A 24,432-nucleotide genomic window follows, 5' to 3' on the forward strand; every position below is an offset into this window, starting at 1 on the left:
TTTTGGAACATAGACCCATTTTTGAAATTTTTGATAAATTAGGGTTTTGAGTGGTTCTTGGAAAAATGTCGTGATTTTGGTTCCTTTTTGGGCTTTGGTACGTTATAGAAACCTAGGGAGTTGATTGCTGTGTTTAAAAATGCTGATTGTGTGGAAATATGCTGGAAATGGGTTGAATTTCGCAGGTACAGACAGAATTCGCTTAAGCGACGTTCATGTTTTAAAATCTCGCGCAAGCGAATTTTTCCAGAAATCCTTATGCATGTTCGCTTCTGTGCTCGCGCAAGCGAGTCGCAAGCGAATCTTTCTGTCCCTCTGTTTGTTTTGAGTTCTATCTGTCTTAACCCTATGGTTTTCATGCCTGTGCTGATCAATTGTTGCTATACTGTATATGGTTTTTCTGGTTGTTTTGCAGATGGCCCCTAAAAATCAACCAACCAAGAAACGTAAAACCACTGCTTCCTCATCCGGTGTTGTAAACCGTCCTGCACCCTTACCTAGAAACCCGGACCGTACCATTTACACATCCAACAAAACCTATGCCAGGTTTCTCGAGCTGAAAAAAGAGAAAACCTGGCATGATAAAATTTTCCGGATTAACCCTGAGGGAGAGTATGCTGACATAGCAGCCGTTTTCACTGAGAGAAAATGGGAGAAACTTCTCAACCCCCACCCAAAAATTAACCTGGACCTGCTGTGTGAATTCTATGCCAATTCCATGCCTGATTGTGCAGCCAACCAAATGCATGCTGCCTACTCCTATACCACTGTTGTGAGGGGCACTACGATCCACTTTGATCGTGATGCCATCAATGAGTACCTGGGAAACCCTTACACCTTGCCTGAATCTGAGGACCCAGATGAAGAAGCCCTTTGTCCTTATGGGGATAGACAGAAAAGTGGGGACTGGGACCATGGAAAAATTCAGAGAGAGATCCTACTACCTGGGAGGCTATATCGCCCATCCAAAAAGGGTAACCCAAACTTAGCCGGCTTCACTGATATGAAACCAAAGGCCGGGATCATCTTCAAGTTTTTGGTTCACAATGTTTGGCCAAAAAGCCATGTCACCACTGCAACTAAGCAAGTAACGCCTCTGATTTACCATATTTGTAAAGGGAGACCAGTGGATGTGGCGGGGATTATTTCTAGAGAGTTGAAGAATATAGCTCTAGGTGGTACAGCAGGAGCTGAGACTCGACTTTGCTTTCCAGGATTCATAATGGGGCTGCTTAGGCATAAGGGAGTGCAAATTCCTGACTTTTCTGAAGAGCTCGTTTCTCCCATTGACGACAAGTACATTCGGAGTTACATTTCCAGAGCACTATCTAAGGGTGCTGCTTCTTCTTCTCATGTACCCCCACCTGAGGATGTACCCCCACCTGAGGATGTTCCAGAGCATGATGATCCTCACCAGTCTATGCCACCACCTCAGCAGCCTAGTATGTTTGATTTTTCTTCTTTGCAGGCCTGGATGACTCAGCATGAGCAAAGAGCACAAGAGAGAGCTATGAGGCAAGAGATCAGAGATAACCATATGATAGACCAGCAGGCTGCGATTTTCCGCAGCAACCAGGGTATCTATGCGCATCTTTACGATTCTCACATGGACCCTAGATGTTTTGCATTCACTCCTGCTCAGTTCTACGATTCTTGCATGTGGCCTGGGGACAGGCCAATTTACCCAGGAGGGGGCAGTGGAGCAGGACCAGCCCAGACACAGGAGAGGACTGCTAGTGTTCATGGTATTAGTGCAGCAGGGCATGCTACTCAGGAGAGGACTGCTAGTTTTCATGGTGCTGATCAGGATCCAGAGGGGACTGTTAGTTTCCATCCTTCTGATGATATGGATGATGATGCGGCACACTGACCGTATCTCTTGGTTATTTTAGTGACGTTTAGTTGTTTTGACTTCTGCTTTGACTCTTTATTTCATGTTTTTAGTTTTATGTTGAAACAATTTTTTTATGCTTATGTACTTTTACTTCTTGAGCACGGTTTTGGGTGTTCAACATTTTGGTTTAGTTTTAATTTTATTTTTGGGTTAAATAACTTAGCTTGTTGTTTGAATTTTAATTTATCGTTTTGGATGAAATTTTTTGGTTAATCTTGCTTGTGTTTCGTTAAAAGAAAAATTGCTCATGAACATCAAAGTTTAAAGTGCTCCAGGGAGCCAATTATTGAGCAAAAGCAGGTGAGTGATAATGATATGAATTGTGAGAAAGCGCAAAGCCAAGGTATTGGTTTCTTGTTGTTCTAGGTCTTACTATGAATTTGAAACTTGTACTTTGCACAAAATGTATCTCATTTAATTCTTTTCATAAACATAAATAATTTTGAACCACTTAGTACTTAACCTAAATGTGAGGTACCTTCAATCTGTTGTATATATGCTGGAGACCGATAATCACCGTCTAACTTGTTTTAGTTATGTTAAATCTGACTATTATTTTGAATTGTTTGAAAGCATGGAAAGGATCAAGGCACTTTTTGAATCGAGAGTAACTTACTTGACCACATGAAGCCTACCTGTGAGAAGAGTGAGTATCTGATACCCCAATCTGAGCCAAATGAATCAAGTCCTCAAACATGAACTGTCAATATTCATAAGCACAATGCTTGTTGAATTTGCCTGAAATTTTTCAAAAATCCAGTTCATGGTTGAATCTTATAGGACTTTGATAATTTTACTTTATTGAACCCTTAACCTTTTTGTACTTTGTCCCTTGCCTTAGGATAGGGGAACATTCAATTAGAGTTTTGTTGTATTCAAGTTGGGGAGAAAAAGGAGGCATTATATGTTAAGTTCTGGTGAAGTTGTAAAATAACCTGACAACATTGAATCAAAGAAAAAGTTGTACATTTGAAAAAAGAAAAGAAAAGAAAAGAAAAAGAAGAAAAAGAAAGAAAAATCAAAATTAGAATAAGTTGTCAAGGTTATTGGTTTGATTGTTAATCATCAAAGGTTGTAATTATTGGTAGGGAAGTTATTGAATTTCAAGTTGTAATACAAGGAATGTTCCTCTTTGATAGGCTTTCTGATCAATTGCCCCACATATGACATTTCTTTTGTAGCCCAGCCAAGTTATAACCCTTTCAAGACCTTTTGATCCATGCTTTTATGCTTTTTGAGACGATATTTGGATGGACACCTAACTTAAATAGGATGTTAGCATGATTGTTGGATGAGTGTTCATTACCCTCGCTTTGTTATTATAGTATTCATTTACTTTTTAAGAAGTGTGTTAGGTGTGGTTCATAGTTAGTTATGTTTATGTTTTGAAGTTTATGATGTAAATTTTGTGCTTAGAACTGGTTTCACATTCATAGTTGTGCTAAGAATAATGGAGAACTTCATGCTTGCCGCGCATTCACATTTGAATCACCACTTGAAAATTTTTACTGTTTTGACTTGTTTGGTATTGTGCTTAAAAGCTTGTCCAAAGCCTTGTTAGTTTCCTTTTGATTCTTTTGTTTGAGGACAAACAAAAAGCTAAGTTGGGGAGAGTTTGATAAGTGCTCAAAAGTAATATATTTCTTATGTTAAAAGAGGCATTTTTAGTGACTTGTTATGCAAGTTATCTATGGAAAAGCTTTCAATTGTGTATTTATACCATTTATGCTTTACATGCCTGATTCTACCCAATTTATGCAGAAAATGACAAGCAAGGACCAAAACTCAAGTCTCTAAGCCAAGCAAAACTCGCTTAAGCGAGAACATTTCGCTTACGCGAGAAAGTTCCAGGGAGCATCTTATCATTTCGCTTCCAGTTCGCTTTCAGATCGCTCATGGAAATTTGCATGTCGCTTACGCGAGTATGAGTCGCTTACGCGAGAAAGTTCCAGGGAACAACTAATCATGTCGCTTCTCATCTCGCTTTTAGTTCGCTCAAGCCAGACTCAAAGGCGGTTTAAAGATTGAAGCATATTCGCTTACGCGAGTGAATGTCGCTTACGCGAGATGCAAGTTCATCTAGGCTAAGGGCTACGTGGCAAGACTTCATTGGTCAGAGCTTAATATCTATGCGATTCGCTTGCGCGAGATGATATTCGCTTACGCGAGTTGTCACGTTTTCAGCCCATTTAAATATAACTTTTCCCTCTCTCTAACACTATTCACTATTCCATTGAAACATTTTATACATTTCTAGAGAGAGGTTAGAGCTATTTCAAAGAGAGAAACACAAAGCAAGTGATTAAGGAGTAGATTCAACCCTAGATTCATTGAGATATCAAGGATCTTGGCATGGAATCTTCATCTTTCCTTCCTTCCTTGCATTAGTTTACATGTCTATATGTAACTATCACCTTCTATGTAGTATTGAGGTAACAATCAAGCTATTATGTAATCTTTTGATCTTTTAATATATAAGGTTCTAGCTTAATGATTCAATATTGTTGTTATTCTTGCTTTTAATGCTTTCAAAGAGAATCAAGATAATTTGGACACAAACCCTTGAATCTAGACCTAGAATAACAATCTATCTTATGTTATATCATTCTTGACAAGTTTGTAAACCTTTGATAATTACTTTTAATCAAGCTTTTAATGCTTTCGGATACTTAATCAGGCTGGACACGGTCGATTAAGTCATCCGATCGACTTTGTTATCGTTTAAGGAATTTGGACACGAATGTTTAAACGATAACCTAGAAATAACGATGTCGCTTTGGACACGAAGGATATTGTAGAAATGATTGTAATAATATTGGTTATAAAGCTAGAGTCTGTTAATCGATCGAGAGATTGCTGCTGTTATGCTTGCTCGTTATCTTATACCGCAAGCGAAATAGTTCGATCCCCTCTCGTTTTTACTTTAGTGTCAAATATGGATATAGTGTTACAAACAAACAAATTATATCCAAACCCTTAATGTGAACGATTGTGTAAATGCTTATGATTAAACGTAACTCCCTGTGGAAACGATCCTATATATACTCACGTGTACATAGTTATATGACGTGTAGGAAAAATCTTACATCAGCTCCAAAATTATATCCAAGGTATTGGTATGACACGTTCCCCCACAGTTTAAAATTTATTTAGAGCCTATGTCTTATACTTGATAGGCATTCGTTTAATGCCTAATTATCGTGGCAACCTTGTACATTTGAAATGGTTGTAATTATTGGATAAACCACCTCAGGAGATTGGACAATACAGTTGAGGTTCAGCTTGTTTAGCCATGGTTTATAGATCTATGTGTGATGCCGCAATATATGGCGTTAATAGAATGGAAGGGTGCATAATACTCTTGCAGGCATGGGCTTATTCAAGAATGTCATGCATAGCTCTCGTGCCCAGGGATCCAACACAAGCTGAAACACAACCTCCGTTGTCAAATATGTAAGTTAAATAAATATGTTATTTGTTATTAATTTTTAAATACAATTATCAAGTTTCATTAATTATAACAATTTAAAAATAATTAGGTGGCTAGAACGTGCGATTAAATTTATCGAAAATCCTCGGCATAATCTTGTTTCGACATGTTCAAAAATTGACAATATGACATATGATCAGGTATTACACTTTTTATTTTCATGAATGCTTTTCAGTCAACATTAAAAGACTAACATTTCTCCTTTCAAATAGTTCTGTTGGAGGCCCTATCTCCACTTCCATTACCACGAAGAAGAAAGCCAGATATGGTCTGCAAACAAATATATCATCTGTTTCGTGATAGTCGAAAGACATCAGACAGATAGAGTAATGCTTCAATTTGGTTTACCTCAATATCCACCTGCCATACCAGATGATTTGACAGATCTCCACAAGATTTGTTGCAAAAAGAACAAAATAAAAAGCTCATGGGGAGATAAATTTCAGTATCATGTCCAAAAGTGGAACCAACACCATGAGTTTGCACTAGACGGAGTCCGATATACCCATGAGGTTTATCCCAATCTCAATACGTTCAATGGTATTGGAACATTTTGGAGAACGTCTGTATCTTTCTAGAGAAGCACTAATGGCAAACCCATTGGCACGATGTGGAAGAATTTTATGAGATATACCGTCAAACTATCCTGCTGCACTAGAAACTGTAACGCCCTATTTTTATTATTTATTTATTTGATTGAGTTTAGAGTCTTTTCCGTTATAATTTAAGGGTCTTGTTAACGAGTGCCCCCGGGGCACTCTTTAAGCAACCCAAATTTAGTAATTATTCTTGTAAAAAGTCAACTATTACAATTTTCAATGCATTCAAGACACAACTTTTCATTAAAAACTTCCTATTTAAAGTGCTTAAAGAGTGCCCCGGGGACACTCATTAACATTTCCCATAATTTAATTAATATGTTTGATAAGTGATATTTTTATTATTATGTGTTGATATTTATTAGTAGCCCCTATTTTATATTTAGTGGAAGAATATATTTAGTGGAAGTATATATTTAGTGGAGAAATGTAATTAGTGGAAGAATATATTTAGTGGAAGTATATATTTAGTGGAGAAATATATTTAATGGAAGAATATAATTAGTGGAAGAATATATTTAGTGGAAAAATATAATTATTTAGAATAATGAGGGTTTGGGGCAGAATTGGAATTAAGAGAAAATAAATAGGTTAAGGTTTATATAAAGGGGAGAGTCAAAGTTAGAAAAGAAGGATTACGTGCAAACTGTTTTTGGGAGAAAGAGGAGAAACCTACAGAAAGAGGAGAAACCTAGAGAAGAGAAGAATCAAATAAGAGAAGTATGTAGAATCCTTGCAATCAATCAATCTAAGGTAAGGGTGGGACTATCATTCAATAATCTTGAGTCTATGATTCTGAAAATTTCATTTAACATGTTGTAGGATTAGTTTTTGAGAATTGGAGAATTAGAGTTAAAAGTGATAATTGATGATTTATGTTATGTTGTCGTTGATTTGTGGTTGTTGATGATTGTTGTTGTTAATGTCATATTATGAATTGGGTATGAATTATGTTGAGTTGTTGTTGTTGATTGTGATGATTTTGAATGAATGTGAAGTTGAATAATATAAGTTGCTTTTCCTAATTTTTTCTTATCTCTGTCCCGAATTTTGAAATAGAAACTGGTATTGATCGGTACAGAATTGGTCTTAGGTGTAAACACGAAAGTTGTAGGTATGGATGTTAGTTTTCCAATGTCGTTGGTTTGACATCAAAATGATTTATAGAACTTGAGTTATGGTCAAATTACTGCACGTAGGTCACAATGAATTTTTATGGACTTTCTACACAACTTTTTCGATTTCAAAACAAAAATTGGTATTGATCGGTACAGAATTGGTCTTGAGTGTAAACATGAAAGTTTTAGATAATTTTGTTAGCTTTCCAGTGGCTTTGGTTTGACATGAAAATGACTTTTAGTTTTTGAGTTATGATGAAAATACTCCAAGGAGGTCTTAGCGAAATTGTACGTTGACAACATTATCTGTTTCATGTTTTTGCGTCTTTTTCACACGTCTCTGTTTTAAATTGGTCTTTGATATAAACATGAAAGTTGTTGATAATTGTCATATCTTTCTAGTATCCTTGGTTTGACATGGAAATATGTTATGTATAATTTATTATGTTTTTTTTTACAAAATTGCATGATGAATTGTTGATGTTTGAATATAATATTAACGATGATCTGTGAAGTTGTTATAAGATGATTTAATGTTGTTACTGATGATATATACAATCGCATATGCATTATGTGAATTATAAGTGATGTTTTGAGATGATGTTTACATTTTCATATTGTTATATCTTGAGATTATTGATGTGCTGCCATGTTGCTGTTTACTATTGATTAAAGTTGCATGTGTCGGTCTAAGATGTAACACCCCGTTATCCCAACGTAAAAATTTCTTAATAAAAATCAGAGTTTAACAACTTAAACGGAATGCTACACTTCTTAAAATTATAAAATGGAATAAATAAGTATTTATCCTTCAAAATTCAGCAACATAATTAATTAGAACTTCGCAGTGGAAATTATTTCAACAACTTAAAAATAGTCTTGGCACGCAGGCCTCATCATAAAAATCTCATAACATCTTGGTTCATCAAAATTCATGGAAATTCATAAAACAATACGTAAGGAACAGAAACAATAACAAAACTCTCATCCCATTACGTATCAGAGCACCTAAGGACACACACTTGTGAGGAGTCCACTCACGACCGCAACTAATCTTGGTTACCTGCAAGTTACCCATACGAAGAGCAACATTTTCAAGCAGAAGGGGTGAGATTTCACAAACAATAATATTAAGCATATAATTCATCAATTATATTTAACAACTTAAGCATTATCAATAAATCAGAATAACAATTATGTATAATCATAGCATCATAATCATTTACCAACTTAAACTTAAAGCATCATATCATCATCATAAACAACTTCTTAATCGACTTCAACATCAACTTCATGAGACAATTTAACACTTGACTCGATAAATGCAACTCGACTCGACTACGCAACTCTTATCTTCTTATATCATCTTGAATATGCAAATGCATGTGGTACCAATCAGGGCATCAATCCCCCAACATATACGAGCGTAAAAAGGCTACAGGGCATCAAGCCCCCAACGTGGTCGAGCAATGGCTTCAGGGCATCAAGCCCTCAACTTTAATGAGTATGCAAATAGACTCGACATCTTACAACTTAGAAACATCGTGTACACCTCTTAAGACTCCATAAATATGGACAACTTCTTACATCTTTGCAACTTGGACCGACACTTACAACTTACGACATTAATTGTAAACAACAACATAACATCAAATCATTAATCATGGGATATAACAATATCAATGAAAACATCATTCAAACATCACATAGATTTCACATACATTTCACATATTGCACATATGATTCATAAACAACATTTAAACATCTTATAACAACATACTCATCATTCATATCAAACCAAGTTAGATTCATCACAACACAGATTAAATACTCATAAACACCTCAACTAAACCCCTGATACTTAAGTTTGAAGTTTGGGAACCAACCATAAGTTTTGGACTAACTCAGAATTAGTTATGCTAAGTTTCTGTTAAGGTTTTCTCAAGACCCACTTGGACTATTTCCACCATAACTCAAAATATACAAATCATCTTCAAGTCAAACCAATACCTTTAGAAAGCTAACTCAATTATCTACAACTTTCATGTTTAAATCAAACGCCAATTCAAAACAGAAATGGATGAAAAATATGCAAGAACGTAAAATAGGGAATGGTTTTTCCGAGACCTACTTGGACTATTTTTATCATAACTTAAGATTCACAAAACATTTTTGAGTCACTCTAAATCCATTAGAAATCTAACTCAATTATCTACAACTTCTATGTTTACACCAAAAGCCAGTTCTAAACAGAAATGTATGAAAAAGACGCAAGAACGCGAAACAGAAAATGCTGTCACTGGGCAATTTCGCTGATAGCGAAAATTCTAGCTAATAGCAAATATGTTCCAGAGAGTTTCGCTGATAGCGAATTTCTGGCGAGTTTTTCATCTATTGTTACGATTTTAACACAATTTTCACCCCAAAAACCCAATTTCTGATCCCCCAACACCCATAAACAATAGGGAACTCAATCTATGTCTATTCTACCACCTAAACATCGATTAAACACAATTCATGAGAATTCATACACTTTCTATAATCTTTATTGAATTAAACCTAATTTCAACTTCTCTAAAACCTACAACAATTGATTAACCTAATTCTCAAATTCTCAAAAACTAATCCTACAATTTCTTAAATACAATCATATGAATTACATATTTAATAAAATTGTATGCTAGGCTCACCCTTACCTTATAACAGATGAAATCGGCAGCCTCCAGTGTTCTCTCCTCTTCTCTTGACTTTTCTCCCATTTTCACCAAAAATTGATCGTACGTTATGTCTTTCTCTAAACCTAACTTCTCTATTTATAACACCTCTTCTATTCTTTCTATTTTCCTCTTTGTTGGAACAAAATGTGTTTAACAATAAACCTTAAAGAGTTTTGATGATAACAAGGTATTAAAAATTGTAAATTGGATTAGCTAATATTTGTTCAAGTGTACAGGACCATAAGTATAAAGTTACATCATCATTGGTTCTGAATGAGCAAATAAAGAGCTATGGAAACAACAAAAATTTGAAGCTTGGACGCTCCTGAAGGCAACTTGCTCCTGAAGAAAAAGCGCTCCTGAAGTCAAGCTGCTCCTGAAGAAATAGCGCTCCTGAAGTAAGCTGCTCCTGAAGAATAGTGCTCCTGAAGACAAGAGGTCCAGAAGTCACATCATCAGAAGCTGCATCATCAGAAGCTGCAGAAGTCATCTCATCAGAAGCTGCATCATCAGAAGCTGCATCATCAGAAGCTGCCTCATCAGAAGTCATTTCACCAGAAGCTGAATATCAACTGGATTTGCAAAGAATCAAGAATTGAAGAATCATCAATGCAAAAGCTGTCTATTGGATTCGAAAACACAAACAAAGGATTAGTGGAGCTTGCAACGGTCATTTCAAAGGTGTTTGAAGGTGTGTGTTTGCAATTTGGACGAAAGCGTTGACATTGTACTTTGTACGAATTGTACAACCACGTTCTCCACTACTCTGTTTTGTGTCTGCACTTCAAGACAAGAAAACAGCTCCAGAATACGGTCTCGCCTGCATAGATGTTCCTTTGGATAAGGAATGGATTTCAAATTTGTTCTTCATAGGACAACAACCAAATCAGGCAAAAGATCATTGGTGAAAGATCAAGCTTCAACAACGACTCTTTGGTGTGCTGGCAATTTCACAACGTCTCTTTCACACCTCTATATAAAGGAGTGAAGACCTAGAGATTTGGTAATGCAAGAACGCTGAACGAAAGACTCACAAGATTTTCACAAAGTACCAAACCTCTGCTGAAATTGTTCTGCATTCACTTAGAATTTCTGTGTCTCAAAGTCATATCTTAGAAATTCTTAAGTCCATTGAGTCTGTATCTGATTTGTATTGCGAGCACCTCTGATTGTATATCAAGTGTTCAACCTTAAACAATTTTCTGTGTAATTTTGTTTAGTTAGGAAGTCTCTTGCAGTTGTGCTTGAGCAGGAAGTCTCTTGATTGTGTTCTTGAGCAAAGGAAGTCTCTTGCTTGTGTGCTTGAGCATTGGAAGTCTCTTGCTTGTGTGCTTGAGCATTGGAAGTCTCTTGCTTGTGTGCTTGAGCATTTGTAATCAGATATTACTCATAGTGAAATCTCCTTGGAAGTGCAAGGGGGACTGGACTACTTCCGGATTGTGGAAGGAACCAGTATAATTGCTTTGTGTCGTTCTTCTTCTCTCTCTCTGTTTTATTCCGCTGCATTTAGATTCTGATCATCACTTCAGAAGCTGTCTCACTTAGCTTCTGATCAGTGTATTCAGTTGTTTAGAGAAACGAAGAATTTTTCAAAACACAATTCAACCCCCCTTCTTGTGTTTTTTCTCACCTTCACTCTTAACCACTAAACTCTCTAAATTTATAAAACAACCCCACATCTCAATATATATTTTATTTTCAAATCTTATTTTATTAAATAATAAAATAAGTCATAACATCTTAAATAAGTCATATAATTCACATAAATCATATAAACCACTTAAATCACATAAAAATCATATGAATCACGTAATCTCATAAATCACATATAAATATATCCTAAAACTCATCAAGATAATTAAATAATTAAGACGGGCGTTACAACTCTCCCCAACTTTAAAAATTTTCGTCCTCGAAATTATACCTCAAGCAAACAACTCTAGATAAGACTCCAACATCTTACTCTCAAGTTCCCACGTCAAGCTTTCACCAGTTGCTCCATCCCAAACGACTTTCACAAGGGGTATCTCCTTGCCTCTCAACTTCTTCACTTCACGACCTTCAATCCTCACTAGTAAGGTCTCAACCGTAAGGTTATCTCTAACTTGCACATCATCACTTTGGATCACATGAGATGGATCCGGAACATACTTCCGAAGTTGCGACACATGAAACACATCATGCAAATTCGAAAGGTGTGGTGGTAAACCCACTCGGTAAGCCACCGTCCCAACTCTCTCTGATATCTGATACAGACCAATAAACCTCGGAGTCAACTTCTTTGACTTCAATGCACGACCAACACTGGTCATGGAAGTAACTCTTAGAAATACATGATCTCCTTCTTGAAACTCAAGGTATTTCCTACGCTTATCATGATAACTCTTTTGTCGACTCTGCGATGCTTTCATCTTTTCTCGGATCATCTTTACCTTTTCAGTAGTCTGTTGAACAATTTCTGGTCCCAAAACCACATTCTCTCCTGACTCAAATCAACACAACGGAGTTCTGCACCTCCTACCATACAAAGCCTCAAAAGGTGCCATTCCAATACTAGAATGGTAACTGTTATTGTACGTGAATTCTATCAATGGTAGCTGACTATCCCAAGTTCCACCTTGCTCAAGTACACAAACTCTCAACAAGTCTTCCAACGACTGAATTGTTCTTTCCGACTGACCATCTGTCTGCGGATGATACGCCGAACTTAACCTCAACTTAGAGCCTGAAGCCTCTTGCAAACTCTTCCAAAATCTAGAAGTAAATCTTGGATCTCTATCTGATACAATGCTCGAAGGAACACCATGCAGCTTCACTATATCTCGAATATAAATCTCTGCTAATTGAGCCACAGTAAAACTAATATTAATCGGAATGAAATGAGCCGACTTCGTCAATCTATCAACAATCACCCAAATAACGTCATTCCCTTTAGGAGTATTCGGCAAACTCGTCACAAAATCCATGGATATACTATCCCATTTCCACTCTGGCACATCTAAGGGTGTCATTAACCCAGCAGGTTTCTGATGCTCAACTTTCGAGTTCTGACAAACTAAACAAGAATACACAAACTGTGCCACATCACGTTTCAATCCAGACCACCAAAACAACTTCTTCAAATCATGATACATCTTGGTAGCTCCCGGATGAATACTCAAGCTTCTTCTATGACTCTCTTCAAGAATCATCTTCTTCATCTCATCATTGTCAGGGATGCAAATCCTACCTCGAAATCTCAACACACCTTGATCATCGACCTTAAAGTCACTATCTTCAGTCTGATTACTAGTAACCAACAAGTCCACAAACTTAACATCCACTTTTTACGCTTCCTTAATGCTCTTCAAGAAATCACTATCAATCTTCAACATTCCCAGCTTAACACTCTGAGGTGACATTTCACAGACTAAGCTCAAACTGTTCCAGTAACTCAAACTCTTTAACCATCATAGCAGACATGTGTAAAGTCTTCCTACTTAAGGCATCTGCAACAACATTAGCTTTGCCCGGATGATAATTCAAACCAAAGTCATAATCTTTCAACAATTCAAGCCACCTTCGCTGTCTCATATTCAATTCCTTCTGATCAAACAAATACTTCAAGCTCTTGTGATCACTAAACACCTCAAATCTTGAACCATACAAGTAATGTCTCCAAATCTTAAGCACAAATACAACCGCAACTGATTCAAGATCATGAGTAGGATAATTTCGTTCATGAATTCTCAACTGTCTTGATGCATAAGCAACCACCTTACCATCTTGCATAAGAACACCACCTAAGCCCAACTTAGACGCATCGCAATACACCACAAAAGGTTCATCGGACTTCGGCAATATCAAGATTGGAGCCGTCGTCAAACGCTTCTTCAATTCATTAAAACTATCCTCACACTGAACATCCCACACAAAAGCTTTACCTTTACAAGTCAACTGCGTTAACGGAAGTGTCAACTTAGAAAATCCCTCTATAAATCTTATATAATAACCAGCCAATCCCAAAAAGCTTCTAATCTCTGTAACTGACTTAGGGGTCTCCCATTGTGTTACCGCTTCAACTTTAGACGGATCAACTGCAATACCACTACCAGAAAAAACATGGCCAAGAAAACTTACCTCTTTCAACCAGAATTCACATTTTGATAATTTAACATATAGCTTCTTTTCTTTCAGCACTTGCAAAACAATCTTCAAATGCTCAACATGTTCTTCTTCAGACTTGGAGTATATCAAAATATCGTCAATGAATACTACCACAAAACAATCCAAAAATGCATGGAGGATGCGATTCATATACTCCATAAACACACCAGGTACATTCGTAACACCGAAAGGCATCACTTTATACTCATAATGTCCATAACGGGTTCTAAAAGCTGTCTTCTGCATATCTTCATCTTTCACTTTAATCTGGTGATAACCGGATCTCAAGTCAATCTTGCTAAACACACGTGCACCCACTAACTGATCCATCAGGTCGTCAATTCTTGGAAGTGGATACCTATTCTTTATAGTTACTTTATTCAACTGTCGGTAATCAATGCACAACCTCATACTACCATCTTTCTTCTTTACTAGCAACACCGGCGCTCCCCAAGGTGAAACACTCGGTCGTATAAACTTCTCATCAAGCAAATCCTCCAACTGTTTCTTCAACTCAGCCAATTCAGAAGCCGACATACGATAAGGAGTCATAGACACGGGCTTCGTACCCGGAATAAGATCAATCTAAAATTCCACTTCTCTTTCTGGAGGCAGACACTTCCTGATGTGCCGGGAAGATCAAACAACAATCTCTTCAGGAAATCTTCGGGAAATCCGCACACAATTTGCAACTTATCACTCACTGCTTGATTCTCAATAGACAGTGACGCCATCAACGAAAACATCATAATTCCATCACGTGCAAACTGCTTCAGCTGCTTAGTACACAAGAACTCCGCTTTCTTCAGCAGAAGAAAAATACACTGACTTACTAAAACAATTAATATGAACATGGTTGTACTCCAACCAGTTCATACCAGGTATTGGTTCTCTACATAACAAACAACAATAAGTACAACTTAAATACATTACAAAACTGTAAAACGACACAACGCGACTCAACTACTTGGCCAGACGGACCGACCTGCTCTGATACCAATTGTAACACCCCGTTATCCCAACGTAAAAATTTCTTAATAAAAATCAGAGTTTAACAACTTAAACGGAATGCTACACTTCTTAAAATCAAAAAATGGAATAAATAAGTATTTATCCTTCAAAATTCAGCAACAAAATTAATTAGAACTTCACAGCGGAAATTATTTCAACAACTTAAAAATAGTCTTGGCACACAGGCCTCATCATAAAAATCTCATAACATCTTGGTTCATCAAAATTCATGGAAATTCATAAAACAATACGTAAGGAACAGAAACAATAACAAAACTCCCATCCCGTTACGTATCAGAGCACCTAAGGACACACACTTGTGAGGAGTCCACTCACGACTGCAACTAATCTTGGTTACCTGCAAGTTACCCATACGAAGAGCAACATTTTCAAGCAGAAGGGGTGAGATTTCACAAACAATAATATTAAGCATATAATTCATCAATTATATTTAACAACTTAAGCATTATCAATAAATCATAATAACAATTATGTATAATCATAGCATCATAATCATTTACCAACTTAAACTTAAAGCATCATATCATCATCATAAACAACTTCTTAATCGACTTCAACATCAACTTCATGAGACAATTTAACACTTGACTCGATAAATGCAACTCGACTCGACTACGCAACTCTTATCTTCTTATATCATCTTGAATATGCAAATGCATGTGGTACCAATCAGGGCATCAATCCCCCAACATATGAGTGTAAAAAGGCTCCAGGGCATCAAGCCCCCAACTTAATTGAGCAAAAGCTCCAGGGCATCAAGCCCCCAACGTGGTTGAGCAATGGCTCCAGGGCATCAAGCCCTCAACTTTAATGAGTATGCAAATGGAATCAACATCTTACAACTTAGAAACATCGTGTACACCTCTTAAGACTTCATAAATATGGACAACTTCTTACATCTTTGCAACTTGGACCGACACTTACAACTTATGACATTAATTGTAAACAACAACATAACATCAAATCATTAATCATGGGATATAACAATATCAATGAAAACATCATTCAAACATCACATAGATTTCACATACATATCACATATTGCACATATGATTCATAAACAACATTTAAACATCTTATAACAACATACTCATCATTCATATCATTCATATCAAACCAAGTTAGATTCATCACAACACAGATCAAATGCTCATAAACACCTCAACTAAACCCCTGATACTTAAGTTTGAAGTTTGGGAACCAACCATAAGTTTTGGACTAACTCAGAATTAGTTATGCTAAGTTTCTGTTAAGGTTTTCTCAAGACCCACTTGGACTATTTCCACCATATCTCAAAATATACAAATCATCTTCAAGTCAAACTAATGCCTTTAGAAATCTAACTCAATTATCTACAACTTTCATGTTTACATCAAACGCCAATTCAAAACAGAAACGGGTGAAAAATATGCAAGAACGCAAAATAGGGAATGGTTTTTCCGAGACCTACTTGGACTATTTTTATCATAACTTAAGATTCACAAAACATTTTCGAATCACTCCAAAGTCATTAGAAAGCTAACTCAATTATCTACAACTTCTATGTTTACACCAAAAGCCAGTTCTAAACAGAAATGTATGAAAAAGACGCAAGAACGCGAAACAGAAAATGTTGTCACTGGGCAATTTCGCTGATAGCGAAAATTCTAGCTAATAGCGAAAATGTTCCAGAGAGTTTCGCTGATAGCGAATTTCTGGCGAGTTTTTCATCTACTGTTACAATTTTAACACCATTTTCACCCCAAAAACCCAATTTCTGATCCCCCAACACCCATAAACAATAGGGAACTCAATCTATGTCTATTCTACCACCTAAACATCAATTAAACACAACAATTCATGAGAATTCATACACTTTCTATAATCTTTATTGAATTAAACCTAATTTCAACTTCTCTAAAACCTACAACAATTGATTAACCTAATTCTCAAATTCTCAAAAACTAATCCTACAATTTCTTAAATACAATCATATGAATTACATACTTAATAAAATTGTATGCTAGACTCACCCTTACCTTATAACAGATGAAATCGGCAGCCTCCAGTGTTCTCTCCTCTTCTCTTGACTTTTCTCCCTTTTTCACCAAAAACTGATCGTACGTTATGTCTTTCTCTAAACCTAACTTCTCTATTTATAACACCTCTTCTATTCTTTCTATTTTCCTCTTAACCACTAAACTCTCTAAATTTATAAAACAGCCCCACATCTCAATATTTATTTTATTTTCAAATCTTATTTTATTAAATAATAAAATAAGTCATAACATCTTAAATAAGTCATCTAATTCACATAAATCATATAAACCACTTAAATCACATAAAAATCATATGAATCACGTAATCTCATAAATCACATATAAATATATGCTAAAACTCATCAAGATAATTAAATAATTAAGACGGGCGTTACACAAGATGTGAGATGTTGATCCAAATTATTGGAGTCATATAAGACGTTCATGTTGTCTAAGTTGTAAGATGTTGAGTCCATGCATACTCATTTAAAGACGAGGGCTCATGCCCTAGGAGCTTTTGCTCAATAAAGACGAGGGCTCATGCCCTATGAGCTTTTGCTCAATAGCGACGAGGGCTCATGCCCTAGAATGGTACCACATGCATGAGTAAAATGATAGAGTTGCATAGTCGAGTTAAGTTGCATTGTCGAGTCAAGTTGTTAAGTTGAGTTATGAAGTTGATATTGATGTTGATTATGAAGTTGATTATGATGATGATAATGATGCTACATAACTATTGTTATGATATGTTGATGATGTTTATGTTGTTAAATATAATTGTTGAACTATATGCTTAACATTATTGTTTGTGAATCTCACCCCTTCTGCTTGGAAATGTTGCTCTTCGTGTGAGTAACTTGCAGGTGATCGATAATAAGTAGTTGTTGATTGCTGTCGTGAGTGGCTATCTCTCACTGTGTCCTTAGGTGCTCTGATACGTAACGGGATGGGAACTTTTGTGGCTATTTTGGTGCCACGTTGCAAAATGTTTATGTGGATGGCCAATAGAAGTGTAGCATTTAATTTTGGTCATTGTAAACCATTCTCAATTGTATATAGATATAGATATAGATATAGATATAGATATCGTAAATTTATGAAAGGGTTAATTAAGTTTTTGGTCCCTATAAATATCTTCGGTTTTGTTTTTAGTCCTTATAAAAACAAATCACACTTTTTAGTCCCTACAAAATTTTCCGTTAGTGTTTTTAGTCCCTGTTAAATTAAAATTTGTTTAATTATGCTTAAAATTTCAAATTTTTAATGATTTCTTACATACTTGTTTAAAACATTATAAAACATTCCGCCGCAATAATTTAGCTCAAAATTTTATTTTTAGGTCCAAATTTTCGTTAGTTTTATCTTGAATTTTTGGCATTTAAAAAAAATTATATTTAATTCATTACATGTTAAAAAATTCTAATTTTTTATAAAAGAGATTATTATAATGTTCTTAACATGTCTGTTAAAAATCATTTAAAAATATAAAAGTTTAAGTATAATTAAACAAATTTTAATTTAACAGGGACCAACACATACTTTTAATCCTTGTAAAATTAAAATTTGCTTAATTGTGCTTAAACTTTTAAATTTTTGACATAATTATTTAGAAAATTATACAAAGTTCCTCCTCAAAAAAGTAACTCAAAATTTTATTATTAGGTCCAAATTTTCATTAGTATAATCTAGAGAATTTGGCTTTTAGAAAAATTTATATTTAATTCATTACATGTTAAAAAATTAAAAGATTTTATAAAAGAGTGTCTTACGATGTTACGAACATGTCTGTAAAAAATCTTTGAAAAATTTAGAAGTTTAAGCATAATTAAACAAATTTTAATTTAACAGGGACTAAAAACACTAACGGAAAATTTTGTAGGGACTAAAAAGTGTGATTTGTTTTTATAGGGACTAAAAACAAAACTGCAGATATTTATAGGGACCAAAAACTTAATTAACCCTTTATGAAAAAAAAAAGTGATATAAAGTCTTGAGCGAGAAAATGCTTACCAAATAATTGTATTTTGAAACGAACCAATTTTTAAGTTATATGCTTCCCTAAAAACAAAATTAAGTTATAAGCTTAGCAGACATACTCATAACAATGATCAAATAATAAATGAAGGGGGACCAATTATGGGTTTGCTTCAAAAGTGACAAATAAAGATGCTCAATTGTTCACGAGCTTGGATGTGTTTTTTATTTTTATGATGTGATACATACACATACTATATGTTTATTTTTTGATTTTAACTTGACATTCTTTTTCCTTCAAAAAAACATGTCATTTTTTATTTTTGAGGATATTACATTGGACTCTTTCAAAGGGTTTACGTAAAATGGAAATGTGTGGCCAACATGACGATTGAGTTTATCCAAATATCTGCAGATATTCATGTGTGATTTGCTTTAATTAAACTGTCTATCCAAATAGGGTCCAGTTCTCTTTGTAACCATTCACCCATCTACCATAAGAAAACTTCAAAAATAAGCACTTATTTTCGATGTTCGTACGAATCCATGTTGAACTTGGTACTTTTGTGTTCATCTTAAAAAAAACAAACATATATTTACACAATAGTTTTGATTTTGACAAGACCCCAATTTTTTTTTGTTAAAAAGGGTATTACTATTACTATGGAATAAACCTCGTGATATTTTCATATTATAAAGCTATTGAGATATTATTTTATTTTGTTCTATTGAGATATGTTTTTCTTAAAAAAAAAAAAACTATGGAGATGTTTTACTCCCTTTTATTCTCCTTTTTTGAGGAAAATCTTACTCCCTTTCTTAAGCATCAAACAAAGTCCATAAGCCTAGCTTAACCAACAATGTTGAGATTGTTAAGCTGAATTTCATGGCTACTCAAGTTTGAACACGGGGTCTTTCCTTTATGTGTACTGTGTATGAGTTTTCAGGTGGTGTTTATTTCTGTTTAAAAGAAGAGATAGTATAAAAAAAAAACAATAAATTTTTCATTATTTATGAAAATCAAACCTGCTTGAATTTAAAATAGTTTTCTGCTTTAGCTATAAATATTTATCAACGTTTTTAAAATTGAATTAAAGATTCATCGACGAGATCTTCAAACCATGATTCAACTCGTTAAACCCGTATAAACCGGGACGAAACCACAATTGAACCACTTAAATAATCGAATTGTATACAATGTCGGTTCACAGTCAGTTGGTTTAACCATTTGGTTTAGTTTTTAAAACATTGATATTTATAAAAAATAGTAAAAACACAAAAGAACCAAATAACCCTTCCAAGGTGAAATATCTTTTGACAAGCAAGTGTTTGATTTCTTCATGTGTCTACTTGTATCTTCCATCATCATGTGGAGTATTGTAAGGCCTTCATTTTCTTCCAAAACCAAAGTCACAGTCCCAATATCACAAGCATATGTAATATATAGCATGGTCCTATAAAGAAAACAAACAAATTTCCACTGTCCCTTAGTTTATTATCCTTATTGGATTCCTTATAAGTAATAGCATTCTGCAAATATAATAAATGGAACAAAATCAAAATTCCTTACGCAACACATGAGATAGGGAATGACCAAAGATGTCTGTTTCATGTTGCTTTCAAGTTTAAGGGTGCAATAATTAATTTTGTTCTCCATATAGTGCAATGCCATAGGAAGATATGAGAAAAATATGGTATGTTGTCTGTTATAGGGAATGAATACAGTTTTGTATGAGTGGTCATTTTCCTTTCTCAACAACATACCTTATCCATGCTCTTCATTCCTAGCTTCAATAATAAAATCTCATTCCTCAATGTCAAAAGAATAAAATCTTCTCTATGCATTAAGATGAGTGTTATAGACGTTCTCTCTCTAACACGCACTTTTTTATTAGGTGAAACTCACGTAGGTCTCACACTTTGGAAATGGATACCACGTAAAACATAAAATTGTGAGATCTACATGAGTTTCATTCAATCAGAGAGTGAAAGTTATAGATAGTGTTGAAAAGAGAGCGTTCATACTTCATATCATTTCTTTAATGATAAAAGAAAGTTTTATGACTATACAATGATGGTGTAAAACATATTTACGCAATCATCAAATTACATTTGATCGTGATATAACTTTGTTTTATTGTTGGGTCATGAAGAGGTCCGGAGAATCATGACATTAGAATTTGAGCAACCACATAAGTGCGACAACACGGGTCAACAATCTAGTTAGACATCGTATCTAAATCCAAAACCTTAATAGATTGAGTATATGAATCCTCTCACATATATATTGCTAAACATCAATTTTTTTCATCAAATGTGAAACTTTTACTCGCAAATCACTTGCTACACTAAGATTTATCACTTCCTAAAATATCGCAACAAATATCTACACAGTGAAGTATAACTGAATGAATATGATTTTGGATGAATTGATTAAGGTTAAAGTGATTTGAATGTAAAATGATTTATATACAATACAATCATGTAAAAGTGGATTGAAAAATAAACTCAGGCAAAAAAATTAAATGTATTGGTAAAAACACTGAATCGGAAGCAAAATCAATTTTACTTGATAACTTAAAAATATGTCGAAATCAATTCTACTCCGTAATGAAACTCATCTAAAAAAAAGTGAAACCAAAAAAATACTTTTTAACTCGTATAAATATGTAACTTTTGTAGCATACTTTATAATACAAACATGTCTAAAACAGATACAACACAAACCAATTGTTCCACTACATTATTTGAGCTACTTACAGAAATGAAGAACCAAACCAACACAGAACAAACAAATATTCAACCAAAATCACCATCAAACTTCTCCTCAGAATGCTGGTTCGACGACGCATGCATCCTAGACATGGACTACTTTGTGAAAACACTTTCTGGTATCAAAGCAAAAGGTGTTCGAGCCGACTTAATCGGTTCCATAATCACACACTATGCATCCAAATGGCTCCCTGACGTAGCCGAAAAGGGTATAACACAATTTGAAGAATCACCTGAGAGTGTAACAACATCATGGATGAAGAAAAGGTTCTTTGTAGAAACCTTAGTTAATGTTCTACCACCAGAGAAAGATTCAATTCCATGTAACTTTCTCCTTAGGCTATTGAGAACAGCCAACATGGTTGGTGTTGATGGAAGCTATAGACAAGAGCTAGAGAAGAGAATTTCATGGCAGTTAGATCAAGCTTGTTTGAAAGAACTTGTTATTCCTTCTTTTAGTCACACTTGTGGGACTCTTTTGGATTTTGAGCTTGTTATTAGGCTTGTTAAGAGGTTTGTTAGTTTGGATAATGAAGGTGCTAAAAGTGGTGCTGCTTTGGTTAAGGTTGCTAAGTTGGTTGATTCTTACCTTTGTGAAGCTGCTGTTGATGCTAATTTGAGGTTGGATGAGTTTGTTACTCTTGCTGGTGCTCTTCCAAGTCATGCTAGAGCTACTGATGATGGTTTGTATAGAGCCATTGATACTTACCTAAAAGTATGTTTTCTTTATCTTTGATGTTTCAATTTTTATTTTGTTGTTTTATATATGAAAATATTAGTGGTTAATTTCTCAGGGGTAGAGGGAATTAGTTAGCAGCGGTAATCGAACCTTAGACATCCTTCTTAATAATCCTTCAACATCTCGACTCATACTACTAGCTAGGCTATAGCTTAATGGTCATTTTACAACTGTCTCCGAGGAGATTTAAACTCTCTTAAGGACATCTATAGGCACCTTAATCCTTGTATTTATGTGTTTGGCAAAATAACTTTTAAAAGTGCTCTTAAGTTTAATTTTTGTCTTTGACACTTATAGTACCAAGGAGATTAGAATCTCTTTGGAAACCAAAAATAGGCTTTTTGGATTTCCTGGAAACTGTTTCATGTGTTGTCACCAGCATAAGAATATTCAAACAAACAGGAATAGGGATTTGAACAGAGAAAAAAGTGAGTTGATATAAAATCCCTTGATATGGGGACACTTTAGGATAAGCTTGTAATCTACATGTGGCTTTTTTCTAGTCCACATACTCATGCATGGGAAAAGTGTTGTAACTGTTTCATTGAAAAGAAAAAATATGCAAAATAAAAAGGACAATAATTTTAAAAATGTCTTCAGTATTTTTCTCCATTAATAAGCACTTGATTAACACATTAAGTTAGACACCTTATAGAAGTTGGACCAAAATTTACTCAATAAATAATTTCTACAATCATTGTACTCAGTTGATCTAAGTTGTTGATTAGAGATCAGATGACTCATAATGTGACTTTGAAAAATAAAAAGCTCCGAGTCTCAGCTATCTAATCTTCATCGACGGTCAAGATTATAGAACACTAGTATTAATTATAGAAGACACTAACTGTGTCTTTTTGTGTAACAGGCACATCCAAGTGTATCAAAGCAAGAAAGAAAGGGTCTATGCAGACTAATAGATTGCAGGAAACTAACACAAGAAGCATCACTTCATGCAGCACAAAACGAACGATTCCCGGTAAGAGCAGTAATACAAGTCCTTCTCTCAGAGCAAACAAAGCTCAACAGACACAATATCAATCACAACATGGATTGGAGTGGATCCATAATGAGCATCACAAGAAGTCCAACAAATGGATTCGGACTAGAAGCAGTTCCGACAGCACGATGTTTATCAAAGCGCGAAATGAATGCTCAACAGATAGAGATAAAGAAGCTAAGGGAAGATGTTCATAGGCTGCAAAGTCAGTGTAATGCAATGCAAGTTCAGATGGAGAGAATGGTTGAGAAGAAGAAAGGGTTTTTTAAGTGGAGTAAGAGGTTTGGTGTGCATGGTTTTGGTAAAGGAGAGAGTGTTATGGAGAGAAGAGGAGAAGGTGTTGATGGAGATGATCAGGCTGAGTTTGGAAGACAGACACCTGCTACTACTTCTGATATGAAAACTAGGTTGGTGAATGTCAAAGGTAGGACTCCTAATAGGTGGAGGAAATCTATGTCTTGAAAATAAAATATGGTTTTAAATTGCGGTGGCTGGTTACACTTACGGCTGAATCGCGATCCTTGATATTGCAGGAAATTGAGGACAAATGCGACCATAATTGCAGTTACGAATTACAATGATGTTGTGGATCAGACCTGTGAAGTGTTTACGTCGTTGCTACAATTGCAGCTGCAGACCGCAATTTAAAACGATGAAGTGAAGTGAAGGTTGCATAGCATGGTTCAATTAGTTTATAGTTTTGTGTTTGTTATATTAAGCAAATTAATTAAATTAATGTAGTTAATAAGTTTGTTTGTTGGTGTTAGTCTTGTGAGGAATAATATGCCAAACTCTTGTATTTGGAATAAACTCAATAAATTAATGTAGTTAATAAGTTTGTTTGTTGGTAAGTTTTGATATAAAAAGAGAAAAGAGAGTATAGTTTAAATATCTTTGAGGAGAGTTGAGTATATTTTTTTTCTTAATAAAATACAG

The 24,432-nt window shown here is 34.9% G+C and overlaps 1 protein-coding gene across 2 annotated transcripts; it reads left to right on the forward strand.

Annotated features, from left to right (window-relative positions):
* Positions 1-21,678: 21,678 nt before the first annotated feature.
* On the forward strand, positions 21,679-24,347 carry LOC146926052 (root phototropism protein 3-like). 2 transcript variants are annotated; one of them, XM_085758464.1, is made up of 3 exons: positions 21,679-22,475; positions 23,365-23,920; positions 24,030-24,347. In XM_085758464.1, the coding sequence occupies exons 1-3, from the start codon at positions 21,690-21,692 to the stop codon at positions 24,035-24,037; spliced, it is 1,350 nt and encodes a 449-aa protein (XP_085614590.1). In that variant the 5' UTR covers positions 21,679-21,689; the 3' UTR covers positions 24,038-24,347. The 2 variants fall into 2 exon arrangements, with proteins under 2 accessions (XP_085614590.1, XP_085614589.1); XM_085758463.1 differs by lacking the exon at positions 24,030-24,347 and having other exon boundaries at positions 23,365-24,012.
* Positions 24,348-24,432: the final 85 nt, after the last annotated feature.

This window comes from Medicago sativa, chromosome 4, assembly GCF_051527215.1.
Source record: "Medicago sativa cultivar Bolivia chromosome 4, Bolivia_mono, whole genome shotgun sequence".
In the NCBI taxonomy this organism is placed as follows: Eukaryota; Viridiplantae; Streptophyta; class Magnoliopsida; order Fabales; family Fabaceae; genus Medicago; species Medicago sativa.